This window comes from Gadus macrocephalus, chromosome 7, assembly GCF_031168955.1.
Source record: "Gadus macrocephalus chromosome 7, ASM3116895v1".
NCBI classification, from domain to species: Eukaryota; Metazoa; Chordata; class Actinopteri; order Gadiformes; family Gadidae; genus Gadus; species Gadus macrocephalus.
The window spans coordinates 22,040,055-22,060,569 of record NC_082388.1 but is presented as its reverse complement, the minus strand read 5'-3'; the positions used below and the strand labels follow the sequence as shown (position 1 = coordinate 22,060,569).

At 44.3% G+C, this 20,515-nt stretch overlaps 3 protein-coding genes across 3 annotated transcripts in view; 1 reads left to right on the top strand and 2 right to left on the bottom strand.

The window, feature by feature from the left end:
* The window catches only part of tpd52l2b (tpd52 like 2b), a 234,190-nt gene that overhangs the window by 93,069 nt on the left and 120,606 nt on the right, over positions 1 to 20,515 (top strand). The gene's annotated exons all lie outside the window — the stretch shown is intronic.
* LOC132461913 (uncharacterized) lies at positions 2,675 to 8,615 on the bottom strand. The gene is made up of 7 exons (XM_060057413.1): positions 6,998 to 8,615; positions 6,661 to 6,843; positions 6,470 to 6,568; positions 5,671 to 5,830; positions 5,527 to 5,589; positions 5,353 to 5,418; positions 2,675 to 3,525 (listed from the first exon to the last, which is right to left on the bottom strand). The coding sequence occupies exons 1-7, from the start codon at positions 8,402 to 8,404 to the stop codon at positions 3,437 to 3,439; spliced, it is 2,067 nt and encodes a 688-aa protein (XP_059913396.1). The 5' UTR covers positions 8,405 to 8,615; the 3' UTR covers positions 2,675 to 3,436.
* dnmt3bb.1 (DNA (cytosine-5-)-methyltransferase 3 beta, duplicate b.1) overlaps positions 14,252 to 20,515 on the bottom strand; it is a 20,925-nt gene continuing 14,661 nt past the window's right edge. Inside the window, exons 9-17 of the mRNA XM_060056496.1 lie at positions 20,361 to 20,371; positions 19,931 to 20,137; positions 19,283 to 19,428; positions 16,952 to 17,042; positions 16,666 to 16,814; positions 16,257 to 16,342; positions 15,904 to 15,973; positions 15,458 to 15,576; positions 14,252 to 14,765 (exon numbers count right to left, since the gene is read on the bottom strand). Coding sequence (XP_059912479.1) covers positions 14,624 to 14,765; positions 15,458 to 15,576; positions 15,904 to 15,973; positions 16,257 to 16,342; positions 16,666 to 16,814; positions 16,952 to 17,042; positions 19,283 to 19,428; positions 19,931 to 20,137; positions 20,361 to 20,371 — 1,021 coding nt within the window. The 3' untranslated portion in view covers positions 14,252 to 14,623. The remainder of the gene's footprint in view (positions 14,766 to 15,457; positions 15,577 to 15,903; positions 15,974 to 16,256; positions 16,343 to 16,665; positions 16,815 to 16,951; positions 17,043 to 19,282; positions 19,429 to 19,930; positions 20,138 to 20,360; positions 20,372 to 20,515) is intronic.

The following is a 20,515-nucleotide window of genomic DNA, read 5'->3' as shown; positions in this document are numbered from 1 at the left end:
GACACTGTGACCTCAACGGCGGGGTGGTCAAGTGATTCATGTAAGCCTGTATAGTTCCAATCCAAACACGCTGTCCCCCAAAATTGTACCGGGGGTTGTACTCAACATTACGTCATTGTCCGTTGTCAGGCAGGTTTCCAAAAACATTCACGCTCAAAGACGAAATAACAATACAGATAACACTTGTTTTTAGTTTATATTTGTATTGAATTTAGGTAGTAAACTGAGTGTTTAAACTTTAATGTGTATCATAGTCTAGCTAACTTGTGTTAATACACTCAGTTTACTTGCTAAATGCGATTAAACAATTAAATACAATACAAATATAAATTTAGCAATGCTAATAAATGTCCTTTGTAAAATAAGTGTTGTTATTTCGTCTTGTGTTAATGAATGATCGTGAATGTTTGCGAATGTTCATGAACCTTCCTACGTCATCACGATGACCGTCCGTTGCCAGGCAGGTTTGGAATTTTCGAACGCGGTACAATTTTCGCCCCGGTACAATTTTGGTGTGACAACGCCGCGGGCTGTCATGTTCCTCAATGGGGCTGACCATGGGTCTAATTTATAAAACTGTGCGGGTGATCGTTACTAAAAGTGTACGTACGCCCAAAAGCCAAGCTTTGCGTGCGCCAAAAAATATTACAGACTTATAAAACCCTGCATATGCACACCTCTAAGCAATCTTTGCTTTATAAATCACAGAATGCCCTCAAGTGTACTGTGCGCAGCTGAATCAGCTTCACGTTCCGCCCTGTACACGCCCCTTTTTAATTAATGCGATCTGCATATAAAACAGACTCAGATGCAAGTATTAGGCTATGTCTTGTCGGAAACGGACTGAAGGACTGAGAAATTTCACGGAGGATGAATTGGAGACACGTGTGGGTGAGGTGGAGGCCCGAAAAGTAGTTTTGTTCGGCGGCAACGGGATTGAGATCACTAATAACAAAAAGCAGAGTGAGTGGCAACATGTTGCTGCAGCAGTGAACTCTGTCAGTGGCACGGAACGCACAGTCCCAGAATTAAAAAAGAAGTGGTCTGACATAAAGGTAGGCCTACATATTTTTATGTAGCCTACCAATAAATCGTTATGGTCCCTGAAGACCCTCTCCCTCCGAATCCTGCCATTTGCATGGTCCTCAAGCAGTGCCATGGTGCAGCATTAGGCACGGGGCTCACCGCTGTATTTATATGGTTACGGTAATAAGACTGACCGAGAACACCTTGGATAATCAGTTTGTAATCACCCACGTAAAATGTTCTTGAACATTTTACAACACTTTTTAATGCCTGATTTGTCATGAAAAGCATCAAGAGGAACGGACAATAATATAACGATTGTGATGAGGAGCATGTAGCTTGGTTTTCCACACTTGGGATTTGATTGACATTTGATTGTGTTTACAGTGTCACATAAAAATATCATGTTATTGACACATGTTGGACAAATGCTTTATTCCATGCAGTATCGCCGTCAGCGGACAGTATGGAGTGACGGAATTAAATATAGAGATTTTTGATTTTGAATTTTCGATTCTAAGGAGATGTTTCTGGAGTTATAACTAAGAAATAACCCAATTATTCTGATGACATAGATTTAACGCATGATACGGGTTTAAATTAAATTTATGAAGGGCGATGATAAAACATATCGTTCTTCTCACAATTTCTTCAGTCTGACTTCAGTTCACCACCACACCTTCTGTGTCTTCAATTCTCATTTTCCTCAAAACCATGTGTATATGCATGGGTCAGAGTTTGCTTAGGGCAAACAAAAAAAAACATTTGCACTGTGAGAATTGTAAAAAACGAGAAAATGAGAATGCTGGAACCATCCAAATCAATATCTTTAAGACATGTACAGCTTTGCAAACTTGCAACAATATTTTAAATATTTTCTTCTCTATTACTCACGTCACAACATAGGTTTAAAAACGATCAATTTATCCCGTTTCAGAACACTGCTTTCTGTAACTAATCGAAACATATTTGCACTGGGAGAAAATGGCCAAAACAGAATAAAGTACAAAAAAAAAATCGGTAGTAATGATTATGCTGCCGCATTGTGCTGTGAATTTTTTTTAATAATAAAATAAAAATAAGCTTTTTTTTTTAAGTGTGCCCATGATTATGCTGCCCCCTGCCAGCGGTGGCACGTGGGCCTAGGGTTAACGACCCTTGGCCTATAGCCTACTTATTTTATAAATCTCACTTTCATGTGGAGTAAATTGTCCCTTAAGTCTTTTCAATATTTATCAAAATATAATTTAGCCATATTGTGCCAGTTTACGGCTTTCTTATTTATTTTTTCCCATTTTTTGTAACTTTTTCATAACCATATTTAAGTGGTTTAAATCCTTCTTTTTACTTTTTGTTGTTGTAAATGTGTTTCTTTCTTGGGTTTCTTGTGAGCTGGAGGGCTCAGGCCAAGATGTAGTTGTGATTTTGCATTGGAAAGATATAAGTCCATATTCTACCTACAATCATGAAATGAATTGGTAGGCCTGTGACGTCATATACACTTTGTTGCAAAATAAAGATAAAGACAAACTTATCAGCAAGCTGTGTTTTATTGACTAACACACACACACACACACACGCACACACACAGTAATCAAGTTGTATTCAAGAATGCACAACCTATAGATTCACCAAATAAATGCCATTATATAGCCTATATTCGCCCAAAGACATAGTAAAGAGACAGACCAATTGAATTATGGTGTGGTGGGTATATATTTTAGTTGGATTTAAATTTATTTTCAGTATTAAAACCATCATTTGGATTTTCAATTAATAAAAATATAAATTTTAAATGTAGGCTACATATCCACCTTCTGTCCTTTATCTTTCTGTTCATACAACAATATAGAGAGAAAATTCGAATTTTTCAGGCATATTTCGAATGGTAAAATTAATCGTGATTAATCCACAGAATCCTGTGATTAATCTGATTAAAAATGTTAATCGTTTGACAGCCCTAATAATATCTATCTATCTATATAGAGGCCAATAAAAGTATCAACAAATACAAAACTAAACAAACATGTTTGTAACAAATCAGTGGAAGTACAAAAATAGCACAATGTGTTCTTTAAAACTAATTTGCACTCAAAATGTATAGTAAATAGAAACTTAAGAAAAATTGTCATATAAAAAAGAGGCACAAAAACAAGTCTTTTTTTCAATCACAAAGCAACACATAAACACGTGTTCTATATCTACCCAATAACACAGGAAGCATATACAACTACTGATTAAAAATGCTTTAAAACTATAAAGAACTAGCTCTCTAATCATAAATACCTTCTGGCAAGGCAGATTGAGACCTCCCGCACACTCAAAACATACAGTAGTATGGGCAAAATGTAAACAGCATTTTTAGTTTGGTTATAATATAGAGAATATTAGAATCACACATTAAAAGGAGCTATGCCACGATTTCATATCCACTTATATCCACTTCCTCCACATCACTGTCCATGATGCTTATATATACCATGGGTGGAGAGGCACTCACTTGAGGTCACAAGAAAATGGAGCCATTTCATAAATCCACCACCTCACTGCATTTCATCAAGGCCAAAATCCATTGCATTTGAATATTCCCCAGCCCTAATTAGATTAGATTAGATTAGAGGGAGGAGTTGTAGAGTTTAATGGCCACAAGCAGGAATGACTTCCTGTGGCGCTCAGTGGTGCATTTAGGAGCAATGAGTCTCTCGCTGAAGGAGCTCCTCTGTTTGACCACAGCGTTGTGGAGAGGGTGAGAGCCATACTGCAGGATTGCCCGCAACTTCAACAGCATCCTCCTGTCAGACACTGCTGTCAAAGTGTCCAGCTCCACCCCCACAACGTCACTGGCCTTCCTGATCAGCTTGTTGAGTCTGTTGGCATCTGCTACTCTTAGTCTGCTGCCCCAGCACACAACAGCAAACAGAATAGCACTGGCCACCACAGACTCATAAAACATCCTGAGCATAGTCCGGCAGATGTTAAATGAGCGGAGCCTCCTTAGAAAATAGAGGCGGCTCTGTCCCTTCTTGTAAAGGACTTCCGTGTTCTTAGTCCAGTCCAGTTTGTTATCAATGAACACCCCCAGATATTTGTAATGTTCAACGATGTCCACATTATGACCCTGGATGGAAACTGGGGTCATTGGTGACTTAGATCTCCTCAGATCCACCACCAGCTCTTTGGTTTTAGTAGAGTTGAGCTGCAGGTGGTTCTGCTCACACCATGAGACAAAGTTGTCCACCACAGCCCTGTATTCAGCCTCCTCACCCTTACTGATACAACCAACGACAGCAGAGTCATCAGAGAACTTCTGAAGATGGCAAGACTCTGTCTGGTAGCTGAAGTCCGTGGTGTAAAGGGTGAAGAGGAACGGAGAAAGGACAGTCCCTTGTGGGGCCCCGGTGTTGCTGACCACCGTATCCGACACACAGTGCCGCAAGCGCACGTACTGTGGTCGGCCAGTGAGGTAATCCACAATCCAGGACACAAGGGGGGATCCACCAGCATCGACGTGAGCTTGTCACCCAGTAGAGCAGGCCTGATGGTATTGAAAGCACTGGAGAAGTCAAAGAACGTGACCCTCACAGTGCTCCCTGGCTTGTCCAAGTGGGCGTAGACGCGGTTCAGCAGGTAGATGATGGCATCCTCAACTCCAATCCGGGGCTGGTAGGCGAACTGGAGGGGATCCAAGTGCGGCCTAACCATAGGCCTGAGCTGCTCCAAGACGAGTCTCTCCAGGGTCTTCATGATATGTGACGTCAGTGCCACAGGTCGGTAGTCCAAGAAACCACTGGGCTGCGGCTTCTTAGGCACTGGAACGAGGCAGGACGTCTTCCATATCACAGGGACCTTCTGGAGGCTAAGGCTCATGTTGAAGACCCGATGAAGCACTCCACAGAGCTGTTCGGCGCAGGCTCTGAGAACCCGTGGGCTGACACCATCAGGGCCGGCAGCCTTACCGGAGGGGAGTTTGCTCAGCTGTCTTCTTACATGAAGAGGTATAAACAGTGCAGACTGGGGAGGGGGAGAGTTGGAGTCCAAAGTGCGAGGAGGGCAGGGAGCATGGGAGCCAGAGGAGGAGTGATGAGTGGGGGATGGGTGTGAGGGGATCAAACAGTTGGATGAGGTGCTATTAGGAGGAGGGGGGGTCAGAAGCAGTGGTGTCTGAGGACACCGCTGCATCATTGTTAATGATGTCGCGCTTGTAATAAACCCCATATCCATCATGGAATTGGAAGTACCATCTCCCTATCCAAGTCACTCTTATCTGTAGATTAACTGTCCTCCAACGATTGGTCCTCAGATGTGTTCATCCTAAATGTTTCTTACCTGTGCTTGATGTATTTGGGGAGCCTGTCATGGAACAAGAGGCTACCCTTGCAGGCACATGGCTTCCTAGAGAAGAAACAGGAAACAGACAACAACGTGAGCATGTATTGATACAAAGGATTTTGCTTACTGACAAATTTGATTTTATTCCATTTTTTATTTATTTTTCCATACGATTTGTTCGCGGTCCCGGGCCACTGGGGATGTCAGAGTCCCCGCTGATATCCGACCCACTATCTGATGAAAACAAACCAATCCAGGATCAATGCTTCAACCTGTGTTAATGCAGAACATTAAGTTCAGTCTAGCGGCATTTACCAGAGGAGTGGTCGGTCGCCTCAGACACTTCTTCCTCGTCCGCCTCTGCTGCTTCCTCCTCCTCCTCCTCCTCCTCCTCCTCGTCTGAGCCCGAGTGTTTACGCTTCTCGGGGGCATGGCGTCTGGGAAAGGGCGCTGCGGCCACGCTGCTCCTGAAAACCTGGACATAAACCGCCACGTAGAAAACACAAGCAGCGCAGCATACAGACATCAGCATTAGGATGAGCAAGAGGACGTAAAATGGGATCTGTGCTACGTGAGTCAATGTGGATGTGTCTTTGTAGAAAGCTTATAGAAACATAGATGCAGACACTTGTATGTTCCATCCAAAGCAAATTATTATGAAGCAGGTAGGAGTTTAGAGTATCAGACGCCAAAGGGGGCCTATCCTTCACTGTCTTGACAGCTTCTCTGTGGAAAAGAAAAACATTTTCCCTCCAATACTGTCTTTTCTTTCTGTTGAGGGTTTTAAAAAGCTTTTAAAACCCCACTTGTTCAGGCAGGATTTGTATTTGTGTTCTTTTTTCTCCCCACATGTTTTTACCTCTGTATGTATATGCCGGTTCCTGTTCTTTGATCATTGTATGGTATGGTTTTAGGAATCAGGCTTTGGGTAGTTTGTTTAGGTTCATTCCTTCCTGTCAAGCACTTTGGGACTTTTTGTTTGTGGTGCTAAATAAATGGGTTAGGCCCCCCTGGAGTAAACGCCCAGCTTACTCCAGGTAGGCTCACACACTCTTGTGGGACCCTTGGGTTGAGTAAACTTGTATATTGTGCAGAGGCAGCGAAGCCCACAGACCTTATCAAACACCATGTCCCTGTTGAGAGAGTGCGGCAGGGCGAGAAGGATCTGCAACAACCTGTGCAGCAGAGAGCTCCTCTGCATGGTCATGAGCACCTGGGAAGAGAGCATTTTCAGCCAACCTCAAAGTGGTACAGGCTACAGTAGTACGCGTTTGTCAGCGCAGACTCCCACGCCTGGTCGTTTACCTTGCCCCAGTTCCTCTCTTCTCGGTCTCTCCGGTGTGCCCCGATGACATCCTCCTCTTCAGAGTGAAGGTCAAACTCCTGTACCAAGTCACTGGTCAGATCCTGACACTCCGGGGATCGTGAGGGAGACAAGCGCAGATGCGAACACAGTTTCCTCAACAGCCAGCCACGACTCGTCAAATCCTGCCAGAAAAACCACCGGGATGATTATTACAACAATGATTCTGACTAATCAGGATATTATATTGTGCTTAAGCCTTTACAGAGCAAATTTAGCTACGTGACACGATGTCCTACGTATTTCTAATGCACAGGCACAACTCCAGGCCACGCCTACCGTGCCCTGCCGCGGCGGCGTGAGCAGCAAGCCCATGTTCTGCATCGCCGCGAACCCCAGCTCGTCCGGAAAGCTCGCCGCGATGTTCTCCAACACCGCCTGGGTGAACGCCACGACGTCGCCCAGAAACGTCTCCCGCGACGCATCGTCCGGGGCGCCCTTGAACCGGAGCAGCTCCAACAGGTACTCGCTGACCGGCGGGCTCACCTTCAGCTCCAAGTCGGGCAGGAGCAGGCCCGCGTCGCGCAGCATGCCCCGGTCGCGCCGCTCGAGGTACGGCCCCACGGAGGATCTATTCAGGATGCGCGCCGCGTAGGCCTGGCTCAGCGTCGCCATCAGCTGCAGCTGCACGGCCAGCCCGGCCGAGCCCGACAGCTGAGCCTCCTGGAAGGCGCAGAGGGGCTGCAGGGCTTGGCAGAGGAAGAGCGCGCCGAGCCGGACGTTCCGCCGCCTCATCAGGATGCGGATCCACCGGGCCTCGGGCGAGGGGCCCAGGGACTCGAAGTAGTCCAGCAGGCCACGCCAGTCGTTGGTCATCCTCCGCACCATGTGGCTGAGGAAGATGCACTGGGCGGCGACGGGGACGGAGGGCTGGTAGTGCCTCGAGCAAGCCGCCAGATCCCTCAGAGCGGCGCCGGTGGGGCGGCTGCCGTTAGAGAAGTGGAGGTGGATGTGTTCGGCGAGTTCGCCCACCGTGCCGAAGGCAGCCCCCAGCCCGTCGCTGCAGGCTCTCCCCGCCAGACCCGGGAGACCGCAGAGGGACACCAGACCGGGTCGGAAGGCCCGCAGGCGCGCTTCCATCTCGCTGTTCGCCCCACGGTCCTGGGAGTCGCAGTAGAACACGGCGAGGTCGTACAGGGAAAGGCCGAAGTGGATCAGAATCTGAATCAGGCGGTTGGAGTCCAGTGCGTCCCGGTTCGTCGTCGAAAGGGACGGCCTGGCGTCGAGAAGCTTCAACACAGCCGCCCCTGAACTCTGGTCATAGTAGCCCACCAACAGGACGGTAGCTTTGAGGCCGTCCCTCACCTCCACCCCGCTGTACAGGTAGAGGCAGTAAGGTGTGTCTGAACGGACCAGGGCAAGCTCCCTGGTGTAGTCTGGAGACAGGATGTGAGACATGGCAAGCTCAGCCTCCTCTTTCGACGTGAGCATGTATTTTTCGATCAGGTCCTGTAAACTCTCTCTGCAGGGAGCGATTATTTCCTCTTCTCGTTCCCTGTGCTTTCCAACACCTGCATCTGTTTTCACCTCCGCTCCATTTGTGTTTCTCACGCTCACCTCCGCTTTCTCGCCCATACCGTCGTCGTTGTAGTCAGATATCGTGACGACTATCTCTCCGATCTGGCTGGGAATCTCCTTTGTCTGCCTCTCTCTCCCTTCCAGTGTTTGGCTCTTTGTTTTCACCATCGTCCTCCTCCTCCGTCTCTTAAGTCTGCCCGGCGCTTCTTCTTTGGTAGGCCATGCACTTAGTCAGTCGTTTTTCCCCAGCCTCTTCGTCAGTGCCTTTGGTTGGTCCAGTGCTTTGACGTCCTTTGTGACTGTCGTAGTTTCTCCTACAACAAAAAAAATCAGAACAAAATGGAAATCACATTTGTACAATATTGTTTCAGCCCAGACAGACCAGCAGGTGGCCAGGACATTCGATATATTCTAACTATTATCTTCATCGGCCATTTCTACATTTGAGGTTCAGGGTCCAGACCGCATTAGAACTGATCCTGATTAAAAACCACTACACCTAGACTCTTCAAATCTGGACTAAATTATCACAGTGAGGCTATACATTATGTAAAACATTGTTTCAGATTTGTGAAACCTTTACCCTATTTGTGAAAATGCAATACAGGCTCATTTAGGGGTCCAGACAGCATTGCATTTTCACAAATAGGGTAAAGGTTTCAAAAAACTGAAACTATGTTTTACATAATGTATAGCCTCACTGTGATAATGTAGTCCAGATTTGAAGAGTCTAGGTGTAGTGGTTTTCAATCAGGACCGATTTGAAGATTCGAAGTGGTTTTCAAGCCGAATCGGATGCTGCGAATCGGATGCCAACTTCAGCGTCGTTCACGCAGCTCCAAGGACCTACATAGTCAGGAGAAGCATCATCTCATGAAAGCAGCTACAAATTTCCCCTGGGGATCAATAAAGTATACATCTATCTATCCATCCATCCATCCATCTCTCTATATTGAATTAGAATGCATACAGGTTTAAAACTCATGTAAAAAATTAAGATAATAAAGTGAAACAAAATGACACAATTTTTACATGACATTTCGCCAAATCATGTTGTTATTTGACCCTTTGAAATAAATATTATATATAATACAGATATAATTTATATCTGTTTGGTTCTCACTCGAACAGCTAAGCTGAAAGGTTTTGGAGCATTAGTCACTTATTTTATGAAATGTAAAACATCAAGTTTCGGGTCTAAAAACATTCCTTTCTGACGAGCAAATAAAGCCATGCGTATAGGACCGGAGGCGCTCTTAACCATAGACTCTTAACCAATCAGAGAGGATGTAAACTTCTGTCGCTTCCGGTCGGTTTCCTGGTCCGTCTTTATTATGCCTCCGTGTTACCGACCCATGCGAAAACAGATTGTTAAACCAAGAGCGTATAACGCGAAAGCTGATCAGTTTAAAGTACGATTTGCACCTAATTTCAGATCATCACTGCACAACGACTGCCCATGCTCTCTTTGGTTCAAGTTGTGTCTGTCAGACACCGAAAAGGTCTTATCAACACATTTACTAGATATACAAACCAACCTCAACCAATTGTGACCAATGACTTCAATTGCACAGTTTTCAACCTATTTGATTGTTTTTGTTAAGGACAGTTGGCCAAATCCTTACATGCATATTACATGGCCATATTTAGGGATACGTATCTGGAATATAAATATTTGGTCAAATAAATTGAACCAGCCACAAGACATGTAACCCAAGCCACCCAGGTGTTGTCTGTGGAAGAAGCGGGTTCGTTGATTTTCTCCTACAAGACGCCTCACAAACACTCAAACTTCGTACTGAGCCTAGCGTACATTAAACAAAACTACCGACAATTAACAAGGTTCTGAATGGCTAACTGTAGACGTGTTGTTTAGCTCAATGATAGGCTGTAAATCGCGAATAATGGTAATAAAGAGGCCAAATCACCCTAACACTTACCTGCACGGCAGCGCTGGGCGTTTAAATCCCGTACCAGGATGATTGCCAACCTCCTTTAATAGAGTGGCTCAGTCACGCCCTTTCCGGTAGGGCTCATGGGACCTATGAGATCGAAAAATATGAATGGGTGTCAATGGAGAGAAAATAATTATTTTCTGGTCCCGGTCTTTATATGCCCTGGATTACACATATGTTGTTTGTGGATTTAAAGGATAATTTTTCATCCAAAGAGTTCGACCGTTTATTGTGCAATTGTTCAGATAAAGGCTATAGAGAAAACACAACGAGAAAGACTACACGGCTCGTATGTGACGTCACGCTCCCTGCGACTGGCGTGGAGAAGACCGACAATCTTCCCATCGGCATAACTGAAACTCTGCACGTGCCCCGACTCATAATGGTTTTCACCTCTTTCGATGCTTTTATCCTCCCCTTGGAAAAAGCGGTGAAGTGGGGCAGAGAGATCGCCATCTCTGTGCCGAGTTCCAAGGGCGGGTGTGGCGACGTATATCATATGCGTCGAGAGCAGCGAAGAGCTGTAGTTCACAAAGCGGCCTCACATAAAACCTAAAATTATCAAACTTCTTCACGAACATTTTTAGTTTTCTTTGCATGAAAAATTATCATTTAAATCCACAAACAACATATGTGTAATCCAGGGCATATAAAGACTGGGACCAGAAAATAATTATTTTCTCTCCATTGACACCCATTCATTTTTTTCGATCTCATAGGTCCCATGAGCCCTACCGGAAGGGGCGTGACTTCGCCACTCTATATGTCCATGTTGCCAACATGCGGAGAACTTCCTCCCGAAGCCCGGGAGATTCTGACCAATAGCGTGAGTGTTGCGTGCTGAGACCATAGACATGGCTGAGACCCTATGGCTGAGACGCTCTAGGAGCTTTCCCGCAACAACGTCTTTGCATAAATCTAAATTGCGTGATGTCGTAAACATAAAATGGTGCAAACCAAGCTGCCGTGCTATATTCTAGAATAGCGTACTTATGTAAGGCCTTATAGCTCGTAGACGGAATGTAAATGTTAAATCTGATATTGTTGGTCGGGTTTAACCGTTGAGGGAATGGAGCGTGACGTTATCGAGGTTTATTTAATGTCGTAACCAGAGCCATAGAGAGAGAAGAGTTTAAGACACTGACCTCAACGGCGGGGTGGTCAAATGATTCATAAGCCTGTATAGTTCCAATCCAAACACGCTGTCACACTCACACCAAAATTGTACCGGGGGTCGTACTCAACAGGTTTCCAAAAACATTCACGCTCAAAGACGAAATAACAATACAGATAACACTTGTTTTTAGTTTATATTTGATTTGAATTTAGGTAGTAAACTGAGTGTTTAAAGTGTATCATAGTCTAGCTAACTTGTGTTAATACACTCAGTTTACTTGCTAAATGCGATTAAACAATTAAGTACAATGCAAATATAAATTTAGCAATGCTAATAAATGTCCTTTGTAAAATAAGTGTCGTTTTTCGTCTAGTGACGCTTAATGAATGATCGTGAAAGTTTGCGAATGTTCATGAACCTTTCTACGTCCTCACGATGACCGTCCGTTGCCAGGCAGGTTTGGAATTTTCGAACGCGGTACAATTTTCGCCCCGGTACAATTTTGGTGTGACAACGCCGCGCTGCCATGTTCCTCAATGGGACTGACCATGGGTCTAATTTATAAAACTGTGCGGGTGATCGTTACTAAAAGTGTACGTACGCCCAAAAGCCAAGCTTTGCGTGCGCCAAAAAAATATTCAGACTTATAAAACCCTGCATATGCACACCTCTAAGCAATCTTTGCTTTATAAATCACAGAATGCCCTCAAGTGTACTGTGCGCAGCTGAATCAGCTTCACGTTCCGCCCTGTATACGCCCCTTTTTAATGAATGCGATCTGCATATTAAACAGACTCAGGTGCAAGTAGTAGGCCTATTAGGCTATGTCTTGTCGGAAACAATGGCTGAGAAAAGCAAAAAAGCGAAATTTCACGGAGGATGAATTGGAGACTGGAGTATAGGCGCAGCCTTTTAAGGCTATCGCTTGCAAACTTGCAACAATATTTTAAATATTTTCTTCTCTATTATTCACAACATAGGTTTAAAAACGATCAATTGATCCCGTTTCAGAACACTGCTTTCTGTTATGGTATTTGCTAACCTGTAAAACATCACATGAAACTACATATACGTGTAGAAAAATGCCCAAAACAGAATAAAGTACAAAAAAAAAATCGGTAGTAATGATTATGCGGCCGCATTGTGCGGTGAATTTTTTTAATAATAAAATAAAAATAAGCTTTCTTTTTTTTAAGTGTGCCCATGATTATGCTGCCCCCTGCCAGCGGTGGCACGTGGGCCTAGGGTTAACGACCCTTGGCCTATAGCCTACTTATTTTAAAAATCTCACTTTCATGTGGAGTAAATTGTCCCTTAAGTCTTTTCAATATTTATCAAAATATAATATAGCCATATTGTGCCCCTGTTTACGGCTTTTTTTTTTGCAACTTTTTCAGAACCATATTTAAGTGGTTTAAATCCTTCTTTTTACTTTTTGTTGTTGTAAATGTGTAGTTGTGATTTTGCATTGGAAAGATATAAGTCCATATTCTACCTACAATCATGAAATGAATTGGTAGGCCTGTGACGTCATATACACTTTTTTGCAAAATAAAGATAAAGACAAACTTATCAGCAAGCTGTGTTTTATTGACTAAAACAAACACACACATATATATATATATATATATATATATATATATAGAGGCCAATAAAAGTATCAACAAATACAAAACTAAACAAACATGTTTGTAACAAATCAGTGGAAGTACAAAAATAGCACAATGTGTTCTTTAAAACTAATTTGCACTCAAAATGTATAGTAAATAGAAACTTAACAAAAATTGTCATATAAAAAAGAGGCACAAAAACAAGTCTTTTTTTCAATCACAAAGCAACACATAAACATGTGTTCTATATCTACCCAATAACACAGGAAGTATACAACTACTGATTAAAAATGCTTTAAAATCACTATAAAGAACTAGCTCTCTAATCATAAAAACCTTCTGGCAAGGCAGATTGAGACCTCCCGCACACTCAAAACATACAGTAGCATGGGCAAAATGTAAACAGCATTTTTAGTTTGGTTATAATATCGAGAATATTAGAATCACACATTAAAAGGAGCTATGCCTTGATTTCAGTCACATGAACTTTGAAGAACTTGCAACGAGTGGCTTTTTTAAGGTCTTTTTGAGCACCAAAAAAAAGTGGCATTCAAGTATAAGGTGTGCCCTGGTAATGTTTCAGTAGGCCTATAACAAAAAGAAAAACTAAAATCGCTACTGCTATTTGCATTAGGAATAGTTGTGCACCTTGTATTAGAAAATTCTAGTTATTGTAAATATTCTAGTTTAAAGACTTGTAGACACTCGTGTCTATACAGTACGTTAAAGGAACAAACAAAGATGTCCTGGTAACAAAATAAAACCGATATATACAAAAATGTGATGGCTGTTTTAGATTCACAAAGATTCTTGGCCATACGGTGAGTAGGAATCATGGTGCTGAGGTATTGCCCATTTGGTTTTGTTGAAAGCTAATAGAAGGAATATCTTGCTTAAGCGGTATATGACAAAGGAAATTGTCAGCAGGTCATAAAATGATATAAATGTAATGTAAATGTACTCTACTGCAAATATAAAAAAAATGCCCATGAACAGTGTTGACAACAAGAGATGTAATAAAATGGCAAATATTGCTTGTAACTATCGTATGAAAATATTAAAGCGCTTTAGTCGAAATATGCCATCAATGTCTTTTTCCAGTTTTTTTGGTTATTTTTCACTCGAAAAATCAAACATATTAAATATATAAGTACTTGAATCTACACACTTTCTTTGTAATCTATTTTTCTTTGAATGAACTATTTTAAGCACTCAGAGTAATACGATTCTTTGAATGAAACCCTCTAAAAACAAAAAAAGGCTTTGGTTAAACTTCAAAAACAATCTGTACGATTTGGTTGAGAATCAGCCACAAACTTGGGCTATTTTCTTGTTCGCTAAATGTAAAGACAGTGTAAAATTGTATAATTCTGTCTGCAAAAGGTTAAAGATGGCCATCATTTGATCATGATCCCCAATATATAACTCAAGAGACGGAAGGAGAAGCCAACGAGAAAGCAGGACAAAAGGGATGTTGGTATTACTCCAAAGGAGATTTAGCACTCTTCCTCCCCACTTCCTCAATCAATTCTCTTTTCAGTTTAAATGATGCCACTCTGCTGAGCTTAACAGTACTTGACTCAGTACTCTTCTAGTATTTAATACTGTGCTGTGTAGTGATGGGAATAGTGTAGTAATGTGTGCGTGGGAATGTGTCTGCTGGTATACGTGTTTGCTCAGAGAACCGTTTGGGGCTCAGTTTGGTCTATTCACAGGCAAAATAGTCTTTGAGGGGTGCAAACAGGTGCCTGATGACCGGCACACTCCAGGACCGGCCCAGTAGCTTCTGCCGTGCGCTGCGGCCCATGTTAGACACGTCGGTGTAGTGGACGGGGAACCCGAAGATCCTAAAGGAGGGAGCATAACACAGAGGTCAAGCACCGCACAGGGCCAGTAACGAGAAAAAGACAAGGAGTCCCAACACCAGGGACTTAATGTTACGGTCATGATACTTAGCATGGTAAAAACACAACTTGGTTCATTTTGATTTTATGGCGGTATGAATTGTATTTCAGAGTCTGCCACTTTTATTTTGTTTTATGAAATCATATTCGACTTGCGCATTGTTGCAAGTTGGAATTTCGCATCGAACAGACACTCTAAACTATGCTAAAAAAAAGAAGCAGATAGTTTTTTTGCCACCAAGATAATATATTTCTTATTTACTGCCATTAGATTTCTTTTGTTTTTCCTCAGAAAGTTATCGTTTGATTTTGCTTATTTTTTATGTAGTGGCCGGGGTGGTCGATTCCAACTGTCTGCTTTAATTTAATTTAAGTCGTATGCGATAGAAAAGCATCTGTTTAATAAATATATGTGTGCGTTTGTGTGTTGGTGTGTGTGTGTGTGCCAGATATTATTGTGTGCGTGCGTGTGCCTGTGTTTGCGTGTGTGGGTCAGACATGACCTCACTAAGCTCGGTGCACCACAGGATGCGTGTGTGTGTATGTGTGGGCCTGTGTCTGTGCGCGTGCGTTTTGTGTGTGTATGTGTGTGCCTGTGTGCGTTTTTGTGCGCGTGTGTGAGGGTCAGACGTTACCTCTCCAGCTCCGTGCACCACAGGATGTCCTCCTTCCCATTCATCATGACTGGGAAGTGCTGGTCCTTCCCCTGCTTGATGGAGTTAGAACGGGTCGTGATAGTACGAACCTTCCCAAACTACGTACACACACACACACACACATGCACGTATATGTAGTTTCATGTGATGTTTTACAGGTTAGCAAATACCATACCAGAACCATTACATGCAAGAACTTCTTTTATCACACGGAGCAATGTGCTACTGACATTGCTTAATATTCATCAGGACACTGACAGAATATGTTCTTTGGCAGAATTAGACAAATTGATTTCTAACAGATTATATTGGTAACTAAGGTTGGTTGAATCACCCAAACCGGTATGGTCATTTAATGTAAGTTTAGCATGTGTTGAGTGCTGCAGTGTAATGTTAATGTTCGTGAGAAATAGTTAATGTCCCACCTTGGCCACCCTGCCGTGTTCAAGACAGTCCTGCAGCTCCAACTTGTCCATCCCAGACGCACAGAGGGGCCTGAGGCGAGGAAGACGGAAATGTCAGATGACATGGCATGAAGGAAACGAAAATTGTATTGTAATGACCTTGGATTATACGATGCAAGGGATTAAAAAAAATACTGGACTGTAATGCCATTATTTCCCATCTTAATGTCTGTGATTATATCATTATTTATTTCACAATATATATTCATATTTTTTATTTTGCCTGCCCACGTCCTGCATGTAAGGCATTAAAAAGACATAACCCGGGGGGCAAGGATTACACTTGGCAGCAGCGTTCGTGCCTCTGACTGTACCTGTTCATACACGGCAGATTTCCCCAGAAGTAGCGGGCTCGATGGGCGGCAGAAACATCAATAGCATCGATCATGACTGGGTTACACTGAAACACAAACACACCCACACACAGATTATGAATGCTCATTAATATTATTATTCAAACAGATGCCACTGTCAATATTTAATAGAGTGGAACTGTATTGGACAGAGAAGAACTGTATCAAGTTGGTAGAACCGTGTTAAATAGAGTTGTAATGAACAGAGAAGAATTATATTGATCAAAATAAAACTGTATTGAATAGAGGGCAACTGTACATAATAGAAATGTATTGAATAGAGTAGAGCTGTTTTGAACAGCGTTGACAGTAAGAACAGAACGGTCAAACGATATTGAAGAGAATACAGTTGAGCAGGACTGCAGCTGACCTCCAGGAAGCGTGAAATGTCCCTCTTGTCGTTCACTCCCATAGCAACAACGTTCTCAAACATCCAGAAAAAGGGGCGGTTATCGCCCTCCTTCGGTCGGGCCTCACTCAACAGGCGGTAGAACTCGAAGAACAGTCGCCCCGTTCCTTCTACAAAAGGAGAAAGAGAAGGGAGGGGGGGGGAATTGACTGACTCATTCATTTTACATACACTCTCCCCGGCATGCCTTTGTTTGTTCAGAGTGTGCGTGTGCGCGTGTGCGTGTGTGCGTGTGTGTGTCCCCCACCGTAGAGTCCCTTCCTGGCTGGGTTGACGATTGACAGGTCGTTACAGGGGCTTCCCCCGATCACCAGGTCAAAGGGCCCCCACTCTTCAATCTGTGGAGACAAGAGCCACGCCCACTTTTAGCCATCATGTGCCTGCACTCGGCAAACAGACAAGGCCATGATGTCATGACGGCATGAGCCAAGTACATCATGTGCTCGTAGGAGAGCTGGCAGCTGGTTGGATTTAAGAAGGGGGACATAAAAAGCACAAGCATTTGCTTTGCGTAACACTGATTGATGACGAGGAAGCAAGACTGAGCGAGAGTCGACAGGGGGGGCAGGTGGAACAGCACAAAGAGGGGAGACAGACGGGCCATTTGGTTGGTTGTTAAAATTCACGGAATCAGATTGATGGATGCGGGGAGAAGGAGGAACAAAGAGAGGGCGGGAAAAAGAGAGGGAGGAGGTGTAGGAAGGGGATAAAGTGGGATGATCATCCTTCAGGGTGGACTCGTTTTCGGAGAGCATGACGGGGTGCGCTTGATTTATCAGCCCCTGACGTGTTAAGTCAGGAGGGAAGTAATATCCCAGGTATGTCAGAGACTAATCATGTATGCAGCAGTCCTACTATTACATAGCAGAGAACATCTGTGCAGAGACAACATAGAGCCTGGGCCTGACACCACAACGGCCCCGTTACTTGTTTCGTTACAGAAATATATTTAAAGGGGACATATTATGAAAACAGCACTTTTCCTGGGATTTGGGGTGTTGTTGTGGGTAGATGGTGCTCCCACACGCATACAAACTTTGAAATAAGTCTGTACATGATTTTTCGAGTGAGATAGGCATTTCTGGAAGCAGCCCGCCTCCAGCTACCAAACGAGCGAGTCAGTTTCGGCGCCCCCTCCTACGTAGGAAGGGGGGCACATTTGTATATTACCTCCCACTTCCCCACTCCCCTCCAATCAGAGCATCGCTAAGATTTTGTGGACCAGCGGACGAGCTGCTCCGGCGGGGGGAACTCGGCGCTAGCCCTGCAGCTAAGCTCCGGGAGTACAATCCCTTTCTCTGCCGCCGAAGGGAAGTCAGGAGGAGGCGACATGGAGTAGAAAGGGATTGTACTCCCGGAGCTGAGCTGCCGGACTGCCGCCGAGCTCCCCCAGCCGGGGCTGCTCGTCCGCCGGAGCTGCCACCTAGCTCCGGCGCCAGTTCAGCTCCCGGAGTACACCACCGGAGCTGCCGGAGTACACCACCAGAGCTGCCGGACTGCGGCCGGACGGCTTCGACGGCGGCCGGAAGCTCCGGCGCGGGGAGCTCGGAGGCAGTTCGGCAGCTCAGCTCCCGGAGTACAATCCTTTTCTTCTCCATGTCGCGGTTCATGGACTTCGGAGAGTCAATGCCGAAGTTCCTTCCCCCCAATTCTTCTCAACCATGGCCGAGATATCCCCCACTACGAGTCTTTACTTGTGGAAGTACCAGAGACGTCAGACACAGTCTTTATTATTCATAATATCATCCGAGGCGCACATAGCTTTTGGCCGTGATATTAGATAGATTATATAAATACCCGTATATAATATTATTATTATGTTATATTATATAGATATAGAGCTCCAGGAGTCAGCAAACGGCAACAACCCCTTCTCCTGCATGCTGTGGTTCAGTCTGACAGCTCATTGGTCAATGGGCAGCAGCTCATTTGCATCAATGCTACAGACACCAGAAACAGCACATTCTGAAGGGACTGAAACACAGGGGAATAGCGGTAGACGATATTTCTTTTCCTAAAAGCTATTTCCAGCAAACAGCTTCAAAAACATGTTTTCTGGAACTCAAATACTATGTTCACTTGTTGGGAAAACACCATAATATGTCTCCTTTAAGAAAACTCAGCATGGTGTTGTATTGAAACCTTAACAGACACTTGGCCGAGTTTGTGCTTGCTGTTTATAGCAGATGACAACCTTACATAGCACGACCCCAGGCAACACGATTGGTGGAAACATATATGAAGCGAAAGGAAATTAAACTCCCCTAGTTTGAGCTGGATACATATGAAGCTGAATTATGAGACTACTTTGAGACTGATTCTGCTCTGTCTCTATGCCTTAAAACATTTAAAAGTCCCTCACTACATCAACCCCTATGCCCTGTCTATGACTATAGTATTCTATCCTACACCTACACACACACACACACACACTTTCACACAAGGTTGTGTTTCAGCAGCATGTCTGAACCTGCCAAATGTTTGAGTGGGTTTTTAAAACAAACCCCTGTTAACTTTTACTTGAGCCCAGGGGGCACAAATACATTTTTTAAAGACACCCAGACACACACACACTTACATTTTTCCGGGTGATGTTGCGGACATCGTGGACGTACTGGATCTTCCCTTCATGCCGCACCACACCCACCGAGATGGAGTCCTCGCACACCTCCGACGCCACGTACTGGTCCACCTTGAAGCCCAGATCTCTCAGGACCAGGTAGCCTGCAGCACAACAGAGAGCCGTTGGAAACACCGTCGGACCCCCCGGGACCCACGGGGTCGACCGTGACCGTCGCCATCGTTGCGGATCGTACCGAGGCGCGGCCTCTTGTGACGGGACGTTATGTAGGCCTACGTGTCTCTGTGGTTGTGAGATTATGTGTGTGGTGGAACAGCACATGTTCCTAATCTTATCAGTTCATACCAACATGACATTTCCTATCGTACTTTGATATGCATCTCATACTTCTATTGAAGGTGCAATATCCAAGCGTTGGGTACACTTCAGATGTACTTTTGGTTTATACATGCATATTTTACTATATTTCACATTATGACTCATGCTTATCAACTGTTTCATAATATATTCCAAATGTGTTATTTTCCATCTCTAGCAGAGCAATTGTGACAGTAACAATGGCGTACTTTTGAGTCAGGATAAACCACAGCCACACACGGACAGTACTTTGAGTCAGAATGAACCCCACACACAGTCAGTACGTACCGGTGGCGATGCCGTCAAACAGAGACAGCACTCTGATGGGCCGTCTCTGCTCTGCGGGGACAGCAGCGTAGATCCGCGGCTTCTCCTGGGAGACACCAGAGAGGGACGCGGGGGGCCGTGAGTGGGAGACACCAAAGGGCTGGTGGTTGGTCGATTCCCCCCCACCGCCCCGATGCTGCAATGCCGCCGCTAATGCCCCTTCTATCCCTCAAAGGGACGCTGAAACCAGCCGGCTGCGGTCGGATTACACAGCTTTGCTTATGAAATAATGGATGAATGGAGCGGAGTTTGACGGATCTGTTTTTGCAGATCTGAGATAAGCCTTCTCAAGGAGGGGGGGGGGGGGGGCTTTCACGTTGAAGTGCATGCTACATTCTTGTGTTTGGTTTTCCTAAACCGCGTTGGTTCGGAAGGGTTACGAAAATAAAACAGTTGTCAAGACTTGCGGGATGATCGCGGAAAGGAGAGAAACCGTACACCGGCGTATGGCAAAGGCCGACCCAAATGTTGACAGAGCATTGTGCAATGATGATGAAACAAAGGGAATGTATGAGGAATGTGTTAAGACGGTTCTGCTTAGATGTA

What these genes read in the sequence shown, in the direction of transcription:
- LOC132461913 (XM_060057413.1), bottom strand. Translation starts at nt 8,404, where the DNA reads ATGGTGAAAACAAAGAGCCAAACACTGGAAGGGAGAGAGAGGCAGACA. An exon ending in GGGACATGGTGTTTGATAAG is followed by an intron (nt 5,831 to 6,469) that starts GTCTGTGGGCTT and finishes GTTTATGTCCAG; the next exon opens with GTTTTCAGGAGCAGCGTGGC. An exon ending in GGCGACCGACCACTCCTCTG is followed by an intron (nt 5,590 to 5,670) that starts GTAAATGCCGCT and finishes TGTTTTCATCAG; the next exon opens with ATAGTGGGTCGGATATCAGC.